This window comes from Atractosteus spatula, chromosome 11 (genome assembly GCF_055471065.1).
Source record: "Atractosteus spatula isolate fAtrSpa1 chromosome 11, fAtrSpa1.hap1, whole genome shotgun sequence".
NCBI lineage: Eukaryota > Metazoa > Chordata > Actinopteri > Semionotiformes > Lepisosteidae > Atractosteus > Atractosteus spatula.
In genome coordinates this window covers 30,328,912-30,348,017 of record NC_142716.1, presented here as the reverse complement: position 1 = coordinate 30,348,017, position 19,106 = coordinate 30,328,912, and the positions used below count along the sequence as shown (strand labels likewise).

The 19,106-nt window shown below is 40.6% G+C and overlaps 2 protein-coding genes across 7 annotated transcripts in view; one reads left to right on the top strand and one right to left on the bottom strand.

The window, feature by feature from the left end:
• The window catches only part of fnbp1l (formin binding protein 1-like), an 88,012-nt gene extending 78,264 nt beyond the window's left edge, over positions 1 to 9,748 (top strand). Inside the window, exons 10-15 of one of the 2 annotated variants that reach the window (XM_088928369.1) lie at positions 12 to 121; positions 673 to 805; positions 2,178 to 2,272; positions 3,422 to 3,564; positions 4,527 to 4,685; positions 6,203 to 9,748. In XM_088928369.1, coding sequence (XP_088784495.1) covers positions 12 to 121; positions 673 to 805; positions 2,178 to 2,272; positions 3,422 to 3,564; positions 4,527 to 4,685; positions 6,203 to 6,210 — 648 coding nt within the window. In that variant the 3' untranslated portion in view covers positions 6,211 to 9,748. Of the gene's footprint in view, positions 1 to 11; positions 122 to 672; positions 806 to 2,177; positions 2,273 to 3,421; positions 3,565 to 4,526; positions 5,499 to 6,202 lie in introns of those variants that run through there. The other variant, XM_088928368.1, reaches the window with a different exon arrangement.
• Positions 9,749 to 9,847: 99 nt separating this feature from the next.
• bcar3 (BCAR3 adaptor protein, NSP family member) overlaps positions 9,848 to 19,106 on the bottom strand; it is a 125,001-nt gene continuing 115,742 nt past the window's right edge. For all 5 annotated transcript variants that reach the window (XM_088928364.1, XM_088928362.1, XM_088928363.1 and 2 more), the window contains 7 exons: positions 18,620 to 18,720; positions 16,776 to 17,479; positions 15,126 to 15,241; positions 13,312 to 13,483; positions 12,455 to 12,566; positions 11,922 to 12,128; positions 9,848 to 11,325 (listed from right to left, as the gene is read on the bottom strand). In XM_088928364.1, the coding sequence (XP_088784490.1) occupies positions 11,150 to 11,325; positions 11,922 to 12,128; positions 12,455 to 12,566; positions 13,312 to 13,483; positions 15,126 to 15,241; positions 16,776 to 17,479; positions 18,620 to 18,720 (1,588 nt within the window). In that variant the 3' untranslated portion in view covers positions 9,848 to 11,149. The remainder of the gene's footprint in view (positions 11,326 to 11,921; positions 12,129 to 12,454; positions 12,567 to 13,311; positions 13,484 to 15,125; positions 15,242 to 16,775; positions 17,480 to 18,619; positions 18,721 to 19,106) is intronic.

The window sequence follows — 19,106 nt, the reverse complement described above, 5'->3', positions numbered from 1 at the left end:
GTTTTTTTCAGGGGCCAGCACTGGAGGATTTTAGTCACCTTCCCCCTGAGCAGAGGCGCAAGAAACTGCAGCAGAGGATTGATGAACTCAACAAAGAGCTGCAGAAAGAGGTGGACCAAAGGTAAGGGCCTGACTACGACCCAGGACAGATGAACTGAGACAGTCGTGGTAACTGCCTGGTGGTGGGTATGACTGTAGTCCAAAACTCTGCGACTGCATGCCTGAGTAAAGCAGTCAGGATCAGCTACTCCAACTGTCCAGCTACTCCAACTGTCACTTTCTCTTCTAACAGCTGCCAAAACTCAGTTTGCATGAACAAATATGTAGGATTCTTAAAGTGTAGTTGTTCTTTAAAACCGATGTTACAGAAAGAATATGTTCTAATGAACTTGTTTTGTTTTTTTCAGTTTGAAAGACAAGTTGAGTCAAAACATAGGATTGTATTTATATCCTTCAAGTTGCTCTGCTTCCCTGTTAAACTATTAGGTCATCTTCTTTTGGAACACCATAAAATACTTTACTCGTTCTGTTATTTTGGCATTTCAGATTGGAAGCTGTGCAGTTTGTTTTGATTGGGGGGGTTGGTATGTAACAAATTATTCTTCAGCTTTGGAGAACTGTTTTTTAGAGTGGAATTATCCCAGCCTGCTCTTTGTTCTTTTGTATCTGCAGAGATGCACTGAACAAGATGAAAGATGTCTACGAGAAAAGCCCTCAGATGGGAGACCCTGGAAGTCTCCAGCCCAAAATAGCTGAGACCATAAGCAACATAGAGCGCCTCCGAGTGGAGATTCACAAGAACGAGGTAACTCTTCCATGGTGTTCTGTCCTGAGAGACGGCTGGCTCTCTGTGAGTTTTGTTACTTAACAGTGCGTGCCATGATGAGACTTCCCTTCAGACTAAAGACGGTACACATACACTGTTCTGTTGAAAGCCCAAGATTGCCTTCAGTGATCACACAGTTCTCACTCAGAGTAGAGTGTCTTTTGTGAAAACTCACTTGAAAACACTTTGATCACTGTAAGTTAGGATCCTTGCAATATCTGTTTTTTTTTTGGCAAATTAAGAAAGCCAGGAATGGTATTTGTGGCCCATTTCAGTGCATTCCCAAAGGCTTTAGGGACTGTTTTTCTAAGGCATTAACATTTCCTATTTAGAGTTTTATTAAATCTTTTTTGTTATAAATTATAGGTTTTTGCCTAAGTGTTAAAATTGGATCAAAATAGCTTTGAAAAAAAATTCTAAAAAGTTAACTTCATACTCAATATAATTCTGACTGTTGATCTTTTTGTCTGATTGTTCTTTACGTTTTGTGTTTTGAAGTCAAACCTTTAGAAATATTTTTCTAATAATATTAGTGTCCCAGATGTAAAAAAAAAACTTAATTTTAGACGTTTTTAATTTAATTATTAGATTCTTTTACAAAAGTGGAAGAACAGGGATACAATTTAATTAGGTTGTGAGAATAGACTGAAAAGGGTTAATGTGAGCTCCGAGTGCTGTAATGGCTGCACATTGTTACTTCCACTTGGTTTTATGCGATGTAAGAATGTTAGGAGGTGGCTTTTACAACATGTCAATAGCGCCCCCGTGTGGCTGAACGGTGCCATTTCTTCTCCTCCAGCTAAACAAGATAAGTGGAATACAATATGAACCATTGTACACATTTATGTAGCAATATGTGTTGCTGTTAATTTCCTTAAGTATAATTCAAGAAGCAAAGCAGGCTTATACCAAGTTGATGTTATTCTTCTGAGTGTTCAGTTTTCTGGTGCTATGATGGATTGCATGACAAAATATAAATATAATAATTTCTTGTATTTATGTAGTTCATCCAAAAGATTCCCGAAGTGTTTTAAGTATAGGAGGGGACTTTATCTCCCACTGAAGCCTTATTTTGCTGGTGACTTCTTACAGGTCCTGTTGAAGGCTCTGATAGTGTCTGTTCTCAGAAAAGACCCCACAAAGTTATTACCCCTCCCACACTAATACAAAGGCTGAGAGGCTAATAGATTGACAATTTGATCATTCCAAACTCCTAATTTGCAAAGCAGGTCAGTAATGGGGGTGCTTTTCATGTAAAACAATGCCACTGACGTACAGTCCACTGAAGGAGATGTGGTGCATGCTGGAGGGGGCAGGAACCCCAAGGGCTTGACTGATGTCCTCGTTGCAGGCCTGGCTGTCTGAGGTGGAAGGTAAACAGAGCGCGAGAGGCGACCGGCGCCCCAGTGCAGAGGTCAACCACCACACTCCACACGGGCGAGAGAGGTGGGTGAGGCACCCTGGGCACTTGACACACCGGTCTGCTTATCGGGGCTGGTGCTGTGCTTCCATTTACCCCTTCCATTCCCTGCGACAGAGGGATTTTGGAACAATTTTTAATCTTTGATGAGGGAAAAAAATGTATTCGGGGGAAAAACTTAAGACGTTGCCTGTGTGAAGATGCGCAATTCACAAAACAAAGATTTCTGCCAGAGTAGGTTAGTCTTTAATTATGAAATGATGCAAAATTCCACTGTTAGAAAATTATTACAATATACCACGCTGATGGCGTGCTGGGACTCTTTACCGTTCTCCCTCTCTGAAGTCTACAGAAAGTGTAGACCTCTTTCTGTGTTGTAACACATGAGGTGTTAGCGACCTTGCATGCTTTCCCCTGTCCCTGAGGAGCTGCACCTGTTAATTATTAAAGGCAATAAACCCCTGTGAGCTTGCAACCCTGCTGTCCTGTTGCTACTTCTCCACTTGCCAACATACTTTCTATGAACATTACAGTAATAAAACTAATCAAGCAAAGAGCATTGTGACAAAAGTAACAGAGCTTCACATTCTTTAATTGCTAGTGTTTACTTGTTTTTCACATCTCTAGAAACAGTTTTCAGTCATACAAACACACAGCAGAAATTATTCCAGACTGCACTCACATCGGAGAAGATATGAACAATAGACAATGCAGAACAAGAATGAGGCTGCAAACATTTTTTTATGTCAAGTCTAATTTACATAAGCCGGGGAGCACCTGTATCTCCATTGTTTTCCTTTCATATTGCTCACCCCACCTTTTCCTGAAGGTGAAAATGATGTCAGCATAGATGCCTAAGACCTATTCAAACTCAGTGCTTTCATTATTATGTTTTAATCATTTTGTGAAATATACAATTGGCATTTACAGACAGCCTGATGGACCACTTATTTCTCTTTTTAACTTTAAGCAGTGAATTGCTAACTGCAGGAAGGCCTCTTTCACAGAGGCAACACAAAGTATAGGAAGCAAATGATGTGAAGGACGTTCAAGCTTTGGCAGTACTTTGTGACCACTCAGCTTAAGAGAGTAATGTTTCTCAAGAGCCACTTGACACGAAGAACTAGGTCAGCCATTGCTCCCCTGGTCATCACGGCTATGGTTTGTTTTCACAGCCCGGAGGGCAGCTACACAGATGACCCGAGTCAGGAGCACAGGAGTCCTCCACAGCCTGACCCGCACGAGTTTGATGACGAGTTTGATGACGACGACCCGCTGCCTGCGATCGGACATTGCAAAGCACTCTATGCCTTCGATGGTATGAAATGGAACAGTGTCTGTGCGCAGTGTGGCGGGACTCTGAGGGAAAGGTGTTTTTTCAGGACTGATAGTTGAAGAGAAAATGAACTTTGCTTCTTGTGGTTACCTACTGTACATCTGCCACATTGCTACAGTAATTATCTGGCAGCTAACGTACAGCTGCAGAAATGATAAATGTGGAATGGTGTTAGTTGTAATGCCATTGGACTGTTTGTCCATATATGAACCGGGAACTTCATGTCTGTGCTGTCTGGGTCAGTTATATATATCCAGCAGCTATATCTCCCTGCAACTCACAGCTGGCAGGACACTGAAGCTGGGAGACCTCCTGGGATAGCTGTGGTTGCTGCTGGAAGAGGTGTTAGTGGGACCAGAAAGGAGCACTCACCCTGCAGTCTGTGTGGGTCCCAATGCCCCAGTATAGAGATGGGGATAGGGACACTATACTGTAAAAAAAAAAAAAAAAAAGGCACCGTCCTTCAGATGAGACATTAAACTGAGGTCCTGACTCTAAGTGCTCATTAAAAAACCCAAAGTGTTTCTTACTCTTTCTTAAAGAGTAAACGTATTAACCCTGGTGTCTTCTGGCCAAATGTCTCTCCTGTCCTGGCCTTTACCAATCATGGCCTCCTAATGATCCCCATCTATGAACTGGCTTCATTACTCCATTCTCCTGCCCACTGATAGCTGATGTGTGGTAAGCATTCTGGCGCACTTTGGCTGCCATCGCCTCATCCAGGTTGGGACCATACATTGGTGGTGGTGGAGGGGAGTCCCATTACATTTAAAGTGGAGTTTTCAGAAAAGTGCTTTATAAGTGTAAGGAATTAAGAAGGAGTGAATGACTTTAAAAAATCATTTTTTTAGTACTCTTTACACACCTGCATAGAATTTCTTAGTTGCACAGAGAAGTCTGTCCTGTAAACTACCGTGTGTACCCTGTGGCTCCCGTCCTGGCAGGTCAAAACGAAGGCACCCTGGCAATGAAGGAAGGAGAGGTGCTCTACATCATTGAAGAAGACAAAGGCGATGGCTGGACACGAGCACGGAAGCAGGGTGGTGAGGAGGGCTATGTGCCGACGTCCTACGTGGACATCACTCTGGAGAAGAACAGCAAAGGTGCAGTAACCTACATCTGAATTCCAGGGGGCATCTCGCCTCTCGAAATGAACTGAGCCCTCCTCACAAACCCTTGTCTCAGATACCTCAGGCTTCTGCGCTGGAGAGGCCTGTCCGCTCTGTTCACTGTGTGAGCTCATCTAGAGTGTTTTTGTTTTAATCCAAGGAAATTTTTTTATCATTAAAGTAACCGCTGTAGCTCTACTTGGGAATAGTCCAGCAAACAGATGTATTAATGTGTCTCTTCTGCATCCCTGAGATACAGATGGTTTTTAAAGGCCTTAATGGTTGAAAAAACCCAATGTATATAAGGGATCTGGGCATTTTATATGTTTTAATATCAGCAAATGAATGAACAATTATTTGGATATCTTAAAAACGTCTTTAATTGTACATGTTTTTAAATACATTTTAAATGTGGTTGATCTCATTGAAATGAGCCTGATTTGATTCTTCTTTACTGTTACTGAATTTACCTCTCTTGTTTTAGATCATGTATCAGTCTTCTTTCTCTTAGGGAATGCTAACTTATTTAACATATTCAGGATTTCATATGACATGTTACACCTGGGAACCCGCTCACTTTTGTTTTTCACACTGTGCCTGTGATTGGTGGCCCAGGTTCTTATTTTCTAGTTTCTACATATCTACTGTAATTCTGCAAGAGTCAGAACTAAAGATGTATTACAACCCCAGTGTGCTTTACGCAATGGCTGGAGATATGTGTGACGTATCTTTTGTACTGATGGCACAGATGTATGGTTCATTTAACATTAACTCTTGAGGTATTTATTAAATTTTCTATGAGACCCATTTGTACACTCCTTTTGCCAGGTTTGTGTTTAAATGTGAATGTCCTCCTGAAATTTCCATTCGCTAATGGAAAGCAGTTACTACAGCGGTATTCTTATTAATACATCCTCTGTGACGTGTCTTTGCCAGGTCAGCCCAGTTATTGTTAGATGTATTAATGTACTTAATTAAGAGGATCTGTCCAAGGCAAAAGATGCTTGTTTAATGTGAGGTCTTCCTATGTTACAGAATTTGGCACTTACCCAGTTTGAACCTATTTTTACTACAGGTGGTTAATGCAGTGAGTTTGGAGGCTTGAAATGGTAGCCAGCAGAGCACAGTGCTTCTAGGATTGTTGGGTACTTAAGGAAACCCTAATCTGAAGATATCTGAAGTGATGCTTCCTGCTAGGTGTGCACTGCATTCAAAGCTTTTCGCTCCATTAAAAAATATGCTGTACTTTAACTCCAAAGTGATCTCCAGCTAATTCTCCAAAACTGTGGGAAAAAAATATTCTAAACTACTAGTGCTTTCACTAGGTTCACAACCTGTCATATTTCCCACTTATTCTCAAGAAAAAACATCTGAGGCAAATTTGAGGTTTTGGAGCCAAAAACTTGTTTTGTTGTGTACATCTTTGGGGTGTCTTTCGTCCATGAGAACAGGTGGGTCTTATTTGCTGCTGGGATTAGTAATGGATTTCTTTTTCTCCTCTTGGACTGCAGGTTCCTGAGTGGCTGAGTGGGTTTCTGTCACTGTGGGCGAGTCATTGAAGGAGGGTACATGCAGCTTTCTGTCTCTTGGGAGGGGGAGGGGGAGGGGGCAGGGTCCTAGCTGGGGCCAGCCAGGAGCTTAAGAAGGAGGTTGCATGTTTGCATGCAGACATCCATTGACATTAATGCCATTCTGTCCGAAAGGAGGGTTGCCACAACTGTCCATGTTACACACTTGTGTAACATGGGCAAGCTCTCCTGCCATTCCACGCTTGAAATGCATAGAACTGACACTTAACCGATCGCTGGCTACAGTAAGGCACTGGCCTGATATACAAGTGGGTGGCAGCAGAATTTCCTGAACCCAAAGAGAAATGATTTAATGAATCTAAAAAGAATTGTAGCCTCTGCCAGGACAAAATCTTCCTTGATAAATACAAATGTGCCACTTGAGGCAATTTTGAACTTGATTTTGAAACAACCCTAATCCCTTGTCTTGACCATTGATGCGTAGGATTTTTTCATTGATCCTACAGTGTGGAATGTCTGCCTGTGCCAGCCTGTATGCTTTGCCCTTAACATGCCACAGCATGTCTTTGAAACATCTTCCTAGGTTTAGATTCAGGATTGTTCGCATGGCATCATGTTTAAATGTGTGATTCATGTGCATCTAAGCCTGTGTTTGATCGTCATCAAATCCCACATCTTATTTCCTCTCTTTTCCTCTCAAAACATTTACATTCCGGTACTTTTTTTTCCCCATTTGCGCTGCTATAACTCAGTTCATTGCACCATGCACAAGCACGTCACTCTCGGTCAGTGGCAGAACAGCAGAATGGCAGCTGGTCTCTGGGGCTGCCCAGCAAGGGGGGGACCTCCTCTAGCCTCCCAGCAGCCTGTGCTGGGGCGGGGCTGGCAGTGCCACAGGGAGCCCCTTTTCTGCGGACCTGGAGTACCAGTGCAACGTGTAAGAAGAGATTTCACTGGACAAAGGTGAAGGATCAAATCCCACTGACACTCCAGACTCTCCATGCAATCCATGCCTTAATACAGCTCTACGGTGGAAGAGTGCCTAAATCTGCTGTGCCAATCCAATAAAAAGCGACGCAAGGGCTTCATTTATTTAAGCACTGGTGTCTTACGGTGCTTTTCTGGAATTTGTTGAGATCTCTTCTTTTATGCTCTGGTGGATCTGTTTATCCTCTGCTGTGGTTTCAGAACCACTTCCAGTGATTGGTGCATCTCAAGAAAGCATTTGTTTTTAACACACACATATATTGTATGTATAAATATTGCTTTATTATTGGACATTGATATGTATTTACACCTTATTTCATACTGAATGTGTTTCTATTATTACCTTTTTATGGGGTTTTTAATCAGATGAACAACCTGTTTTTTGGAATCGTGACATTATTGCAGTCTTTTTTTTCTTTGAGACGTGCTTCTGTATAGGGACCTGCTCATATCTTAACTAAATGCACTTTTGCCCTATCAAGTCTAAAGAAAAAAATATGGACGTTGCTTTTTGTATAAATGTAAATAGACAGCAGTAACCACCATGACTGTTTTGGTATGGACTTTTTAAGTGCATTTTAAACTAAAATGCTAAAATCTTCTTTCATCAGGTTATTCCTGTAGATTCTTTTGATACTTCTAACATTTTTTTATTTAATAATTTTGAAACCGAGATGAAATGGTAACTATTTCAGATATTTAGACTAAATAGCCGACAGGGTATCTGTGTAATTCCTTAATTGCTAATGAAATAGTCGAGCATATTTCAAGTGAAGGCTTCTCAGTTTAGTTTTGGTATGTTGAACTGGTACATGTCATTATCTGTGGCTGTGTGAACCGAATACATGGTAGTTTTTTTCCCTCTTTTTAACCTATAGCCCTAATATTTAAAACTGTGAAAGATACATGTTGATACTTTTTTATTTTCTAAGTCTTCAGAAATGTATCTGCTTTTGTTCTGACAGGAGTGCATTTGAAACAGAAGTGCACACTCGTATTCTTAAAGGAAAGTCTGTATTAAATGAATGGCCTTTAAATATATAAAAAGAATATATTTTGGTGTTATTTTGCTTTTGGTTGCCATTCTGGTTTCAAGTTATTCTGGTTTCAAGTTATTGAAACTACCCCAATCATAGATTGTAATGACAGACTGCTGTCAATTTCTGTCAAGGAAGAAATTAAGTTAATTGAGCAGCCATTATTCACCCCGAATACTCTGATTTCTGAAAATTAATCTGAATACTTGTGGAAATCCTAAAATGTTTTATGGAATGGGTTGTGTCTGAAATATATTGATAGTAAGAGCTTCCCATTTTTATTCTCTTGTTAGCTTGATCAGACATTTTAATTTGTCTTATGACATTTGCAGTCTAAAATGAGGCCTGAAAGTGAAAACCACTATGTACACTCTAGGTCCTCCTTTCCATATTCTGTTGTCCGCAACTGCTGTTTGTCTCTTCTGGATGGCTTTTAAGACACCAGACCATTCCAATAGCTCTCAGTGGAAGGTGCTTTTAAATCATTGCAGATCTGTGACAAAGTGAGATGTGCAGCTCATCACTGGGAGAAGATTTGGAAAGTTTGAAAGAGGTTGAAAGGATTTGATGTGAAAATGTGCTTATAATTTGATCATGCTCTTTTTCAGCGTTTTATGGCTAATTCTTTGTTATACCCCCTCAGAAAAAGAGTTTAAAGAGTTGTGCTTGTTGTACCTAATAGTTACCCCCTCGAAGGTCTTAAACACAAGGTTACACAATTAAGCTGGGGATGGTAAATCATAGAAAGGTAACCAGTGCAGAGGTCTAAGAGTTAATTGTATAAGTGTTAACCTCACTTTCTCTGTGCTGTAATGTTTGAGAAGTGCAGTTTTTTGTAGGTATATGCACAGATCCCTAAAGTCAGTGATCTATAATACTTCTGATTAACTTGTGTACCTGTCATAGGGAAATATGACCACCAATACACTTCACTTGTTTCAACATGTAAGGCAAAACAAACGTCGGATTGTGTTGTCCTGTGTGTGAGCTTGTCCTCTATCTCTGACTTCCTTAACATCCCCTGCCCCATAATTCAGCTGGTAAAGCAGTTTCTCACTTCCCTATCTGATCTGCATACACACAAGCAGAATGACAGCTGCCGGTTGCCCAGAATGGGCACTGAATTTCAGTGGTGGATGAAACTTCAACGGGATCCACTGGGACGAAAAGCATGAGGTAATGCAAGGGATTGTTTATTATTATTATATTGGGCACAAAAGTAGATACAATGAAGACGAGAGCTGTCAGAAATTCCTACACAGAGGAGAGTGGCTCTAGCAGTTTCTGTCCCCTCCCGCATTAAAGGAAACGTTGAAATGGAGTATGCCAACTTATAAACGCAGCTCTCATGCAGAGTCTAGTGGCGGTGGTTTTATTTCTACATGTTGTGCACATGTTTTTTTTTTTAAAGAAAATCTTAATTGTTGTGAGCGACTTTGTTGGGGAAAAAAAGTCCTGTTCTCTGTTGAGAATTTTGTTCTAATAAAACAAAAACAAAATCCTAGAGCACCATGTTTCTTTTCCTGATTAACAATATTTACTTGATTGAAATTTTAAAATGAGGTGTAAGTTTTGTTTTCATGAAGCACAGTTGGCCATGTGATTACACATTTACCCATTTATTCTTTAATTTCCCACAATATTTCATACAAAGATAAAATTAATATATAACTATTTACATGTTAATTATATTTTAGCATAAAAATATATTACACAGTCTTGCATTCACATGCTCATAAGAGAGCCAACAGTTCAATTGTGTACAGACTGCAGTCCATTTATCGGTATCCTGGTTATTATAATACTTCACATCCACTAACGAATATATAAACAAAATATTTCCGGCAACAACAGTCATCTGGTGTTGTTTTTAACCAGTTTTAATTTTTCAGGCTGTTGCAGAATACTTTTCTTCAACAGCTGTTTAAACACAAGTCCCAACATGCAGTGCAGTTTAATCCTGAACGAAAAGTTGCACTTGATCTCGCTCCCAACATGCAGTGCAGTTTAATCCTGAACGAAAAGTTGTACTTGATCTCGCTCATGAATTATCACACAATTGCTGGCTTCTTCACTTCCTGCCCGGACAGCCGCTTCTCCCTCCTCATCAGCAGCTGTCCAACACCATCGTGTGTTCCAGTTAAACAGCCTAGGCAGGCGGCCCAGCCCACTTTTCCTATGATCCCCTGTGTAGTTTCTGCCCGTTTAACTGGCACAGCTACTTTTTTTTAGTACTTTCTTACAAAAACATTCCCTTTGGAAAAGGCTACAGTTCATTGTCACCCACCCTTTTAGTGAACCATAAGTAACTTTTTGGAGTTTTGCCTCCTGAAACTTTCACCTAAAATCCCTCTCTGTGTTGACATTCTGTTTTTTCTTCCATGTTCCTCGCATACGCATGGTCTCAGAGATATGCGTGTTCCATCTGATGACTCTTACTCCCCAGAATAAGGTACTGTGACGGACTGAAAGCGGGAATGAATCCGCAATGCTTTGTGTGTAAGGTGGTCATCTATTACACAGAAAAGCAGCTTGTACATCATCTATAGTTTTGTTAAAAACTACTGTAAAGTGAAGGTTTTCTCTAATGATCTTCTTTTAAAAAACAGAAACAAAACCATTTGTGCAGAGTAACTCTGACCTTGCTTGACTTGATTTGAGAAGGTGTTTTAACTTTACATCCAGGAGCCGGTTCAAGGATCTAGAGTTTGGATACAAGCAATGCCAGGACTGAAGTCCCGACTCCCTCTTCACATCCACATGAGCAGAAAGGCTTGCGCAATGACAGACAATGTGCATAAAACCGACCGGGACATCACTCCGGGTGATTGTTCGGCTGTAGGGTCATGCCTTTCCTTTCCCTAGCTTTGCTTTGGTGATTTTGTCCTCAATTGTTTCCCCCATTTCAGAGTTCGGTGTGCTTGACAGGGGGCTCCAGTTTCCTCGACAAGGCCGTGAGAATAAGTTTGAACTTCTCGTATCTCTCTGATTGGTTCACTGTTGCCCCCTTGCTGCCCCACAGCAACCTCAGCTGGAAGTCAGTCTTGAAGATTTCCAGCATGTCTTCATTGGGCTGAAAATCTAAATCGGAGGAAGGAAAAGGGCGTGATTGATCATTATCTGGTCCCAACGAACAGTACTACCAAGGGAAAGCAAAGCAACAGAAATTGACTTGCCTTTTAAAGCTCCTTATTACATGAAGAATTAAATGGAATTTGTTTTGACTAAGTACAGATGCATGTTAATTTCTTTCAGTAACTATATATTTGGCTTTTTTGTACATATTGATTTATAACCCTTAATTTCATGTATATATACAGTAACAACATTTCATGAATTCTGCCATCTGATAAATGAGCAGCTTTACCATAGCCCAGAAATGTGCCAAAACACAAGCTAGAGCAAACGTCATTCACGTCCTGATATGGGCACTATTGCAGAAGGTTCATATTTAAATCAGACAGGATTTATTCCAGGGAAGTGGGATTCTGAATTATTAAGGTGTTGAGAGTGTGTTTAACATGGCCAGTTCTATCAGTGAACGAATTCTATCAATCATGTTTTAGCAGTGCACTACATTTCACATAACTGAATATGTACAAGAGACTCTGACTGACACTGATGCTTCATGCCTGCATCTAAGGGAGACAACACGCCAGACAAGGACCCGTTCGTACCTTGAAGGACACGCTCCACGTTTGCGCTGTAGGAGTCGGCATTTTCCGCTACCACTCTGGCTGCTTCTAGGTGCCTCATCATTATTTCACATCCTTGGTCGCTGCTTTCCCATAAGTCCATTCCCTCAAAGGTGACTGCTGGGCGCTCCATGAGAGTGAGGAGGGGCATCAGGAGGGGCACTGTGGTGTTGCTAAGAGGAACGTCCACTGAAATTACAGCCGAATTATATGATTTATTATTGCAAATCACTTATGTCATCAATAGTCTGAATACGTTTGTACTGTTGCATATACTGAAAACTGCCTCAGTTTCAGTATTTTTATACATCCAAAAAGGATCTAGAAAATTATTTCCCTCCCGAATTTAAAATGGTCAATTCCAATTTCATTCCTAAATGACAATATGCCTGACAGAGACTTGACTGATCTCCAAATGCACTGTCCAGTTGCCTTGTGTGATCTCCACTTGCACTGTCCAATCGCCCTGTCGTATTTTCAGTATTGAGCCAGTTTCAACACCATGAGTTACTTACCACTTCCTTCATATACGCCTTTGAAAAATGGCTTCAGGGACTTCTCATACATGATGGCTGTCTGTGTGTATTTGCGCCTCAGGGTGGTCCATGTGTGGTCTAACCTAGTGATCTGTGGGGGGAGAGGTAAGTAGTTATCATGTGGCATGGCTGCAAGAATTGTTCTCCTTTTACACTTTCATCTGAACACAGCAGCCCTTTACAGGGCCTTTATGCAAAGTCTCGATAAGGAATTGACCAGTAATGTACATCCACCCTACTAAGAAAACTCATTTTTCTTTTGGGTTATCATTGACATTTTCTCTATGTCAAACTATGAAAATACTTGGTTTTAAACAGTTCAAATCCAGATATTTTCTGAAATTTTCTAAATGTCCAGGTTATTTGCTGTGATTAATAGTAGGCTGTTGTCTTCACCCAGTTCTGTCCCATTCCTGAAGGTACTGTTTAAGATTTTAGTCACGCACGTTTCCCAGTAAATACTGCAAGAAGTGTCCATGAATAGTAAATATTTCTTAAACCATATTTTAATTAGGAAATGCCTACCTGTTGTCACTATGTAGTATTATGGAAAGGGCAAAAATGGGGATTATGTGTATTCTAAGGACAATACATCAAATTTGCTGGAACCACTAGTTGCATTCTTATACATACAGTAAATGTTGTATTGCGTAAAACCGATATTAATAGAGGAGTCTACAATCTAAAACATCAAATTAATGTAAAAGACCAGACAGGTTACATGTCCTCGAAACATGTTCGAATATGGCTGTACCCTCCAGTAGCTGTGCAGAGAGATGGTTTTTAAGGCCCCAGAAGCCAAGCGGTCACTTCTCCCTTCACCTCCTCCCCCTTACCTGTGGCATGTCCAGGGCTTTCATGATTGCAGAGAATGCAAAGAGGTCTCCCATTGAGTCCTTCAGCTCTACGGCAACCTGAATGATCCTGTTCAGCGTGGCGGCCCGCTCATCCAAACTGCCCGTACATCCCAGGACATCCACTGCCACCCCGATGGCCATTGTGTTGTGTCTGAAGCAGAAACGGAGAGCTGTCACTTTTTCTTTCTCTTAACACGCACAGGCACGCCATTAGGTTTCTGTAGTGTAGCGGTTATCACGTTTCCCTAACGCACAAAAGGTCCCCGGTTCGAGCCCCAGTATACATCGACCCTTCGACACTCTGTGTGCCAACTCTTCATCAATTTCCCTACGGGATTAATAAAGTATTATCTATCTATGATCACTTCCTTTCAAGCCTCCGCTGTTAGAATTATTCTTAAATTTCATTAAAATCTGTCGACTACAACGCAGCATGGGAGGAATGAAAACATGCTTATGCACCCAAAAAGATACTGATCACCCCAATGCACTTGCACGGCCTGCAGGGGGTGCTGTCACACAATGAAGTGGCCTGCCTTTTCATTTACTGCAGACTGCGCTTGGATAAGTCTCCATGCTTAACAAAGAATTCTGGCTTTAGGAGCTTTAAGAGTAGAAAGAGTCAATCTGCTGCACAGAGATAATGGTATTATACAGCATCAGCCCATTCGTAAGGAGAAATATCACCAGCCGTTTCACACTGTATACAAACTCATGGAATGCAAGTGTTATTACACTTTTAAAGCCTCCAATTCATTTCAGTAATATAAAACAAATTCCATATCGTAATCCGTATTTTGTATTTTTTTTTTGTATTGCCTGATTTCTTTTTGCTTTTTCCACTTTTGTTAATTTTTCTTTCACTCAGTTTAATGTAAGTTGCTTTGGATAATGATCTCAATTAAGAGAATAAAAATTCTAACAAACCCTGTCCAATACAGAGTTCTCTGAGCCGCCCGCATGAGGGATTGTCCAGCTGGACATCATCCCTTGGGACACATTCTCAGTGGACATGCCTGGAGCAGTCATCTCCTGAAACACCCTAAATTGCAGTGACCTATGACCTGTGGGGTTCAACATGTAAACTAAACTCTAATACTGTGGCAATTATCTCCATGTACCCTTCATTCCATTTCTAGCAAACAACATGAGATCAGCACTATTAAATCATCCTTCTGCAGTCTTTATAGCTCCATTAGAACTGTAGCTCCTAAAAACAATTACTCATTCGTCAGCACAACTTGTGTTGCTGGTATAAGGATGCAGGATGAAATTTCAGCCGAATGTTTTTTTATATCAATTATTTTAAATTGTTCTATTACTTAATACAATTAGGTCATAATGTTAGTAATATGAGCTGCACTCCTGTCATATACCTCATATAATAAAGTCAGAGTATAGGGCTCTGCTATCATTTCATCGTGTCTGCTGACAATGTAAAGCTAAAGGAAGGATGATAAACACCTGGTGTTTACTTTAACATAGCTCATTGAAATTACATATTAATTCCTTGTCTCTTTATTCTGACCCTAGCTAGCACTACTATTTTAGGTGCTTTGCTCTTTGGGATAATATATGGAATTGTCATTGAAACCTGAAATGGATGCATAATATTCCATAGTTGAAAAATAAGCAAAAAATAAACAATCCAGCAGAAGATTTGTGAGATTTGTAATTTTGGTATATTGAATGACTGCACTTCAAAAGGGGACTTTAAATAGCCATGCTGTTGAGCAGTTCATTGGAGAACACATTTTAGGCTACACATTTTACGTTTAAAGCGGGATTATTACCTTTCAATTAAGTCCTGCCGTAGCTGTTCACCATGGGGCAGGGTAACCAGTTCTAGGCCAGAGTTCACTCCCATCTGCCCTTTGACCTCTTCAGAGACATTCAGTATCCTAGTAACCTGGCAAACACACAAGTTGTATTATGAGGTATTATCTGGTAAACTAAGGAAAAACATAATACAAAGTTATAATACCTATTAAAATACAACATATATCCAAACTTCACTAAAAGAGGATATAACTAAAATTATATATATTCACAACTGTTTAAAATGGGGAGTTCAGATTTGAGGTTATTTTTTGTGTGCCAGTTTTAACACTGAATAACTTATACACTGCACAATAAATAAAAATTATAAGGCCCTGAGCTCTGGCTGCAAATTCGAACACTAATAAAGATGTTTTCCGGATGACTAGACATGCAGTCATGGGTTTTACAGAATGGTAGTTGTTTATGTTTTTTAGCTGTAAAGTGAATTAAAATATTTGCCTCACTGAAACTCTACTGTGTGGCAGATCTCTGCCCAGGCAGACACAGACGGCTCCCCACCCAGCAGGGAGCCAGAAAGTTTGTGAAGCTGACTGACTCACAAGAGCCTCCCACATCATTACTTTCTTAATTGGCTCCTGCTTCAGCTCACTTGTGCCCAGTTATGAATGCCACTCTTCCAGCTCTATTGTCTATTCATCTGTTCTTAAACATAGTAGGGCAGGATGCTATTGAATCTTTGTAGAGAATATATTCAATTTAATTGCAGTAAAAAAGTTACACTTTCATAACCCAAAATCAAGTTCATTAACATTTAGTCAGTCTCAGAACTCGGTACCTCCTTATAATCTGACCTTTACTTGGTCATTTACCCTATTTTTAGCACAATGCATACATGCCTTCTGTATTTTTGTGAAAGCTATATCCTATGTGTTGTCGGTTTCTCCAGTTTTAACTGAATGCACTCCTCTTAATTTTTTAAATATTTTTACAAGACACGGTTGTGTTTTTGGAAATCCAGTTATTTCAATACTGACAAGCCTCCTCAAGTAAAACTAGGCCCAGCTTAGTTGAACAGAGGAAAATATGGATTTAAAAATAATATACGCATGACTAGGTATTTTGAAGTACACCTTTCCATACTATGCATGAGCAATACATATTTAAATTAGTTTATCATTTAAATGGCAATGGACACTAAGATACAGTTTTAGTAAGGAACAAGTACAATAATAGGTTTATTCCATGCTGAAAAGAGAAGAAAGAAAACACAACGTTTTGGCTGTGGAGCCTTCTTCGGGTGACTCACGTCGAGTGTGTGAGACACCTGAAGAAGGCTCCACAGCAGAAACATTGTGTTTTCTTTCTTCTCTTTTCAGCATGGAATAAACCTACTACTTGTTCCTTTCCAGCCTATGCATGTGTTTAAAACCTCAAGCATGCAAGAGGACAGGCTCCTACATAACATCAGCCCTTATTTCAGTACATTTTCCCTCTACTGCGCTTGTTTTTCTACTTTTGCTTTCATTCCTTTTCTTTCTTTCCTGTTGCCTCATCTGTTAACAACACTAACAGTTGTTCTCTTAGATTTCCAATAGAATCTGTTTCCAAAACTTTAAACCTAACCTAGAAACTATCAAACTTGTGTCTTCGGAGAACGGTACCTGGCAGTCAGCCTGAAGGATGTGCCTGGCAATGGTCTTAACATCCTTGTTGACCAGCATCTCTTTGGCCTTCTTAAGCACTGTCATCTCCAGGGGCTTGTTCTCTGAGGGGAGCAGCCTGGACTGGTAGTCACTGGGCCTGAACGTGGACACTGTCTCAAAGACCGGCTGCCTGAAGGACATCCTTTTCTCCACCACCTGCTTGCTCTCCCCTTCACACCCCACCTCTCCTTCCTCCTCCTCATTTCCGTCCTCCACTGACTCCATCGCCAGGTGGTAAGAGTTCAGATCCAGGGTGGCATGGTTGTTCTCCGGCGTCCCATAGCTGAACTTCTTGATCTCCTCCGTCCTCAGTCTGTCCACATAGCTGTTGGAGAACGGCGGCGTCTGCATGTGGGCCAGTCTCTCCCACTCCGCAGGGCTGCAGGGAGTGAGCTCGCAGTAGTTGACCTCGGGCTGGTGTTGCTGCTGGGCGGAGTGGAGGGGGGGGGAGCAGGGCTGCCGAAGGGATGGCACCTTGCTCGGCTTGGGCGGTGGTTTGGGACATAGCTGGCTGTCGGACCCCCGGATGGCCTCTCCAGCCTGCGTCTCGAAGGTCATTCTTCGTGGCACGGTGGGACTCAGGGCCGGCTCACTTCCTGTCCTGAACACAGGGGACTTTGGGCTGGGCTGCGTCTCCATCAGCTGGGGCTGGGGCTTGGAGCCTGGGGAACAGAAGACTGAATCCATTACTCACAGCAGGTAATACCCACCCAGGCAGGCATCCCGTGTGCAAATTACTCAGGCTCTTCCATTTACTTTGGCTATTCATGCGCTCTAATCAATCATACACCTCTACAATCACAATGAGTTATGTACAGAGATAACACATTCTGTTAAAATTTTTATTTTGAAAGAACAACAACCCAGCAGTTAAATTAACATATCGATCAACATGCTTACTGTATTAGTTCAAGTAAGTACCTGCGTCAGCATGCACAGGTTGCAAAGAAACAAAGGTTTATTCCATGCTAAAAAGAGAAGAAAAGAAACAACATTTCGGCTGTGGAGCCTTCTTCGGGTGTATGAAGGCTCCACAGCCGAAACATTGTGTTTCTTTTCTTTTCTTTTCAGCATGGAATAAACTTTACTTGTTCCTTTGCATGCTTACTGCATTATGTGTAGTTTTAGGATAGTCTGTTTGACATTTCCATCCTCCACTGACTCCATCGCCAGGTGATAAGAGTTCAGATCCAGGGTGGCATGGTTGTTCTCCGGCGTCTGATATTTTTTTCTTTATGTAATTTGTTTCAACTTTTATTCATAATGCATTTATCTATTAATCAACCAACTAGCTTTTCTTTTCAATGAGGTTTCTTCCATGTCACACCTGAAGAATTTAGTTTGACTGTGTAACCTTCCAGTTACATTTAATAGACAACAGAGCAATTACTTTGAAATCATAATATTATAAATATTAATATACTTTTGTGTTTTCAAAGCTGTTTTTGATGGTATTCTTTTCATCTCTTTAACATGCAAAATAGTAGTATTTAACAGCAAAGATATCATATCACTAGATTATAGAAAATGTTCAAGGTGTTCTAGATAGAGAACTAAGCTCTTACTTTTTAAGGCATCCATTAAATTCAGAAATCCCGTAAAAAGATTAATGATTTTATGCACTTTCCTGTATGATTTCCTAGTAAAGGGTTACTTAACAAAGATCCATGCAGTCCTAAATAAATTTACGCCTACATCTCCTGGGAAGAAAATCATCCTACTGAAAAGTTTATTTTATAAAAAAGGTTTGTCAAACCTCATTTCTTTCGCATAAGTAAAGAAGAAAGCACAGTTACACTTACTGAGGGGGAGAAAGCTCTCTGACTGATGAGTCTTCAGTGGTCGTCTCCTCTCCTGCACATGGTTGAGGCAAGCAGGCTGGCTTCCACACTTGTCCTTGTTTCTATTGGAATAAAGAAGAAGAAGAGCTCTTAAACTTACTGGTACAGTTGCTCTGAGCAAATCTCATCTGCACTGAACAGCAGGCAGGATAAAACCAGTGCAAAAATAAAACAGAAATGCAATCTGTCATTTCCAAGACTTGTAATTTAAATTAAGGAACTTATAATTTCAGCTTTTGGCACAATACACCACATTCATATATAGCATGGAGTTGTTCTCCACAGTTACAGATATGGTTTATGGAAAACACACTTCGTGTACGAATGAACTAGGTTAAGAGTTGTTATAAAATACGAATGTGTGTTTCTCATTTTGTAATAATGGGCTCTGAATTCTCCAAAGAATGCATTCAAAGAGAGGACTTAACAGGAAAGCAGTGGTTATTCA